Consider the following 6356-nt stretch of genomic DNA (forward strand, 5'->3'; position numbering starts at 1 on the left):
CTGTGGAGCTGCTTAAACTTGTTACTGATGGTAATCAGTCCCAACCCTAACTCTTCAATCCTTTGATAACTATGGTTCTTTTTTTTCTTTTTTTTTTATGTCCTAATGTTCTGTTTGCAGTGGTAGTCATAGTGCCAGCGATTTGAACAATTTTTAAGCTTTTTATGGCCTGTTGTGCCTTTTGAACAATCATCATGATTCGGGGCCTGCGTGCCTTTTTTAATCTTGTAATCTGTGGATTATAAGCCTGTTGAATATTTGGTATTTGGCCTCTGTGCCCTTTGAACAATGTAGTTATGTTTATGACTTACATGCCATTGTATTGTGTAGTCTTTTGATTATTTAAGTTTTCCCTGATGTGTTATGTCATATTGGATCATGTTATGGTACGTGAAATATTCTTTTGCAGGGATTTTCTTATGCTGGCTATGTTGCTTGCATAGCCTTGAAGTGTTTGATGATTCAATTATCAAGCAATCACTTAGCATTTGGTGAATACCTCTTTGATTCATTCTTTTGAATGAATGCCTGAAGGCATTTCTTCGTGTTATATCTTATGGTTCTTTTTTTGCTGAAGAAAACATATCACTTTGTTTTCTTATTTTATCAAGGTAGTGTATTCCCTTTTATGGGATACCTTGTGTAGCATTAGTTCTTTGTAAAGGAGATCTTTTGTCATACTTTTATCATTTTCTGTATGCAGGAAGTAAAAATTAAGGTAATATGGTATTCCCTTTTATGGAATGCCTCTAGAGCGTTAGTTTTCCCTTGGTAAAGAAAACTTTATACGATGCTCTTGCTTGTTATTTTTTATTTTAGAAAATGTTTATCCGGATTGTGCCCTCGTACTTGGGGCACGTTTTTTAGCATGCTTGCTTTCTACTATTCGGAAAGCGTGATTGTGTTTGTATTTTTTTATGGAATATTTTGCAGCATTGGTTTTCCTTTTTTTGAAGGAAACCCCTATGATGCTTGGTTATATCCTTGTAAATACTATTTGGCGTCCCAGTAAATATTTACTTACGGATTTATAATAATTAAGATGAAATTATTATATGTATAGGATGCCTTAGTGTTCCATGACACAAGTTATGTTCACTTTGTTTATGTCCATCTCCACTCTCTTGTTGCCATTATGGCTGCATGATTATTTTATTTGAACCCGAAAAAATAACATATGCATAGAATAATCAAAATAGAGTAGTGGATTTCATTAAGTTCAGTGTAGGAAGTGTATAGACTTCGACTACCTTTTACATTTTATCCCCTTCAATAAGAAAAGAAATGACAGGCTTAAAAGTAAAACCTTCGTAGGTTGGCTCCGTTCCATGTGCGAGGTATGGATTTTCCGAAGGTGTCTTCCAATTTGTATGACCCGTTGCCGAAGGCTTCCGAGACTACGTATGGACCTTCCCAGTTGGCTCCTAATTTTCCCTCGTATTCTACTTTGCTGGTGGAATTGAGCCGTAGGACGTAATCTCCTACTTTGAAGGTTGTACGCTTCACCCTTTTGTTGTAATATTTCTCGATGGTTTTCTTGTAAGAAGCCTCTCGAATGAGAGCTGCTTCTCTTCTCTCTTCGACCAGGTCAAGGTTTAGGCGAAGATTTTCTTTGTTATCTTCTGTGTTTGCTGTTCGATTGCTTAGCACTTGGATTTCTGTAGGAAGGACTGCTTCTGTTCCATAGGCCAAGCTGAACGGTGTTTCTCCTTTGCTTCTTTTTGGGGTTGTTCTGTATGCCCACGGCACTAATGGTAATTCTTCAACCCAACCTTGATGGCATTTGATTAGCATTTTCTCGATTCCCTTGATGAGATCTTTGTTGGTGGCTTCCACCTTTCCATTCCCTTGAGGGTGGTATACAGAGGTGAAGGTTTGCTTGATCTGCAGCCTCTCGCAGAACTTGGGGAATATTCCTTCGAAAAATTGTTTACCGTTGTCTAAAACGATCTCTTAGGGAATCTCGAATCTGCACACTATATGTTCCCATACGAACTTTTCGATGTTCCTTCATGTTGTTTTCTTTAGTGGCTTGGCTTCAGCCCATTTGGTGAAGTAATCCACTGCTACTACTAAGAACAATACTCCTCCCGGGGCTTCTGTTAGTGGTCCCACGAAATCGATCCCCCATTTAGCGAATGGCCATGCTGAGAGTATATATATGAGTTCTTGCTTGGGTTGCTTTGGGACGTTCGCATGAATTTGACACGACTCGCAGGTTTTTAAGGTAGTGACCGTGTTTTAGTGCATGGTCGGCCAGTAGTATCCTAGCCTCATGATTTTAGCTACGATAGAACTTGGTCTTGCATGAAAACCGCACACTCCTTCGTGCATTTCTTGGATGATAATGGTTGCCTGGGATGGTCCCACACATCTTAACCATGGGGTGAGAAAAGATTTTCGATACAACTTGCCATCTTGAAGCTTATATGAAGGTGCCTTGATTCTGATTTTCCTTGCCTCCGCTTTATCTTCAGGTAATAGTCCTTTAGTGGTTTCATCCACGTGTTGTCTTCATCTGGATAGAGGTCATTAACCTCTTCAGCTTCTCTAGATCTTCGTTCTAAGATTTCGACCAGGACTTCTTTCCCTAGGTGAGCGAAGCTTATGGAGGCAAGTTTGCTCAAGGCATCTGCTTTCTTGTTCTGACTCCTTCTGACATGTTCTATTTCAAAGCCTTTAAACTATTCGATGAGCTCTTTTGCTTTTGCCAAGTATTGTTGAATAGTGGGGCTTCTTGCCTCGAAAGTCCCTGTCACTTGATTTGCTACAAGTTGAGAATCGATGAATCCTCTGAGATGTTGGATGTTCAGTTCTCTTGCCAGCCTTAGTCCTGCAAGCAGGGCTTCGTATTCAGCCTCGTTATTTGTTGTACTGAACTCGAAGCGTAAAGCATAAGTGAATTCTTTTCCTTCGGGGCTTACTAACATGAGTCCTGCCCCTGAGCCATCAGAGCTTGAGGCTCCGTCCATAAATAACTTCCATTCTTCATACTCGATTTGCGGGACAATGATTTGTGTGGAAGGCATTTCTTCTTCTTCAATTGTTTCGGCTATGAAATCAGCCAGGACTTGTCCTTTGATTGATTTTCTCACTTGAAATTCTATGTCATGCTCGCCCAACTCGATGGCCCATTTGGCCATTCTTCTTGATTTTTCTGGCTTCATAAGCACTTGTCGAATCGGTTTATTTGTTAAAACGATGATTGGGTGTGTCTGAAAATACCTTCGAAGCTTTCGTGCAGTGTGTACTAGCGCCAGTGTTAGTTTTTCTAGCTCTGGGTAGTTGACTTTGGCCCCTTGGAGCATTCTACTAACAAAGTATATGGGAAGTTGGCTTTGTGCTCTTTCTGTGATCAGTACAGCACTGATACTTTCTTTTGATGCTGCTAAGTAGACATATAGGGTTTCCCCTTTGTCTGGAGAGGTTAACACTGGGAGGTCTGAAATATATGCCTTCATCTATTTGAAGGCTTAGTCAGCTTCGGTTATCCAGGTAATTTTCTTCGTGCCCAAGCAATCCTTGAGGATTTTGAAGAATGGTTGTTGCTTCTCAGCCCCCTTTGATAGAAAACGGCTAAGCGAGGCCAATTTTCCATTCAAACTTTGGATTTCCTTCAAAGTATTGGGAGCTTTGAGCTCCTTGATTATGTCGACTTTGTACGGGTTGGCTTGGATTCCTTTCTTCGTTATGTAATACCCAAGGAACCTCCCTTCTTCAACACCAAAAGAACATTTCTTTGGGTTCAGCTTCATGTTGATTGACCTTAGGTTTTGAAACGTTTCCTCTATGTCAGCTAAGAGGTCAGTTTCTCCAACGCTCTTGATTACCATGTCGTCGACGTAAGCCTCTAGGTTTCTGCCCAACTGCTTACGGAAGGCTTTATCCACTAGCCTTTGATATGTTGCTCCGACGTTCTTTAAACCGAATGACATTTTCTGGTAGCAGAATATGCCTTTGCTGGTGTAGAAGGAGGTTTTCTCTTCATCTTCCTTTGCCATTTTGATTTGGTGATATCCTTTGTAGGCATCTAGGAAACATTTGAACTTGTACCCGTTGAGTGACTCCACTTTCCAGTCTATTTCGGGCAAGGGATAACAATCCTTCGGGCATGCCTTGTTGATGTTAGTGAAATCTACACAAATTCTCCAACCACCGTCTGATTTCTTTACCATCACTAGGTTGGGCACCCAAGAGGGATATTTGGCTTCACGTATTATTCCTGCCTTCAACAATTCTTCCACCTCTGCACATGCAGCTTCGTCTCTCTCTGAACTAAGTTTCTTTACTTCTGGTGGATAGGTTCTAGGTGCTTCTGTTCGTTGAGCCCGTGTTCGATTATTACTTCATTTCCCTGGATATTTAGAGTTCGGGGTATCCCCGTCATATCCGTATATTCCCACGCGAAGACATCCATGTTGGACTGAAGTAACTTTTGAAGTCCCGTCTTCAATTCCAAAGGTAATTGCCTTCCGATTGTAATCTGTTGCTCAGGAAAGAAAGGGTTAATGGATACCTTTTCTTCGTGTGAGTTTTCTTCTTTGGTTTCTAGGATGGTTTCGCTGGGACTCTCCAAGGTTCCTTTGATAGCCATGACCACATTCCCTCGATCATAGGTCGATAGGAGGGTGGCTATTCCTTGGCTCGTATGAAATTTTACTAGCTGATGCACCGTGGATACTACGATTCCCATTTTCATCATTGCCATTCTTCCTAGCAGAATGTTGTGTTGCGAATTCGCTCGGACAACAACAAAGTCTAACATTTCTGTTCGTGTCATTGTTGGCTCTCCGATGGTGAAATCGAGGTCTATTTCGCCTATCGGCCAGTACCTCTCCCCTGAGAAACCAACCAAGGGTACTCGTGCTGGCATCAACAGTACTTTAATCGTTGGACTGAGTTGTTGAAAGCAGTGTTCATACATAACGTCACACGAGCTTTCACTGTCGAGGTAGATTCTGTGTACATCTCTGTCGAATATCATGCCACTAATCGTAACTGGTTGATCAGAAGGCGTGACAGTATCTAGTGTAAGGAAGGAAATCTCTTTCCAGTCAATGACTTGGTGTGATCTGTTTCTCTTGTAATGCCTTCGGGACTCAACCGAGAAGCAACTTTCTATGGCTAGGATTGCTTTACCAGTGTTAGGCTTTTTATCCTCAACGGCTGGCTCAGGCACCTTCGTTGTCTTTCGAATTCCCTTCACTAAGTGCGAAAGTTTCCCCGACCTTACCGCGTCTTCGATGGCGAGCTTTAGCTGGATGAATTCGTCTGTTTCATGACCAAAGTCATTGTGGAAGTCACAGAACTTGCTTGTATCGCTCGGCTTTCCTTTATTGGCCAACTTTGGTGGTGCTTTGAAAGCTTGTGCTGCCTTTTTCGTGGAAAGGATTTCCTTCGGAGTTTTTATGAGTGTTCCCAGGATTCCGGTGACACTCTCTCTCTCTCTCTCTCTCTCTCTCTCTCTCTCTCTCTCTCTCTCTCTTGTAGGGATTATAGCATCCTTTATCCTCTCTTTTCCTATGCCTCTCTTCTTGGTGACTGGCTTTTTCCTTTCGTTTCGAGCTGGATTGGTCTTCGTATGTGAAGGCTCCAGCTGTTTCCTTCGCATCTAGCCAAACATAGGTTTTTTCGAGAAGTATCTCGTAGCTATTTGAGAGGTCCCGAGTAAGGTGTTCGACCAGGGAACGAGCTCTACAGCCATACAAGAAGCCCGGAATTCTCTGTGTCTCCATTAGACTAGCAATTTGCTGGGTTTCATCGGCGTACCAAATCAGGAAAGTGAATGCTATGTGCAGCGACTTGATTCTTCTTGTGACGCTTTTGCTGACTGAACTTGGACTTGAAATGTCGCTTTAGTTCGTCAAAGCTTGATATCGAATCCTTGGCTAAAGAGTCAAACCATATTCTTGCGTTGCTTTTAAGCATATATGAGAAGGCATGGCATGCCACGGCCATGTCCCATTTGGCCATTCTGGCGACTCCTTCAAATACGTTGATGTAATCATCTGGATCCTCCTTTCCTTCGTAATACCCCAAGTGTGAAGGTATCTTCATCCCCGTGGGTAACGGGTGGTTTTGAATGCCTGCAGTGAAAGGTGTCTTCTGGTTCTTTCAAAAGTTCTCTACATCAGCGGTGTTGCTTGCCAAAGGGGTGTTATTGGTGCCGTTAGCGCCATTTTGTGTTCCATACCCCGGCAGCTGGGGTGAACATACCCAGTATCCGCCATTCCAAGGCGGCATTTGGGATCCCTGAGGGAAATGCGTATTTGGTTGGATCATAGCCGTGTTGAAATAAAGGGTGTTGGGAGCCATCCAAGGAAATGGTCCCCCAAGGACATAAGGCGGGATTATGG

The 6356-nt window shown here is 42.4% G+C and overlaps 1 protein-coding gene across 1 annotated transcript; it reads right to left on the reverse strand.

The window, feature by feature from the left end:
- Positions 1 to 2684: 2684 nt before the first annotated feature.
- LOC139903263 (uncharacterized) lies at positions 2685 to 3461 on the reverse strand. Its single transcript, XM_071885805.1, has one exon. It carries the CDS (start codon positions 3459 to 3461, stop codon positions 2685 to 2687), a length of 777 nt encoding a protein of 258 aa, XP_071741906.1.
- Between the last annotated feature and the right edge of the window lie 2895 nt (positions 3462 to 6356).

This window comes from Rutidosis leptorrhynchoides, chromosome 1 (genome assembly GCF_046630445.1).
Source record: "Rutidosis leptorrhynchoides isolate AG116_Rl617_1_P2 chromosome 1, CSIRO_AGI_Rlap_v1, whole genome shotgun sequence".
In the NCBI taxonomy this organism is placed as follows: Eukaryota; Viridiplantae; Streptophyta; class Magnoliopsida; order Asterales; family Asteraceae; genus Rutidosis; species Rutidosis leptorrhynchoides.

What these genes read in the sequence shown, in the direction of transcription:
- LOC139903263 (XM_071885805.1), bottom strand. Translation starts at nt 3,461, where the DNA reads ATGAAGGCATATATTTCAGACCTCCCAGTGTTAACCTCTCCAGACAAA.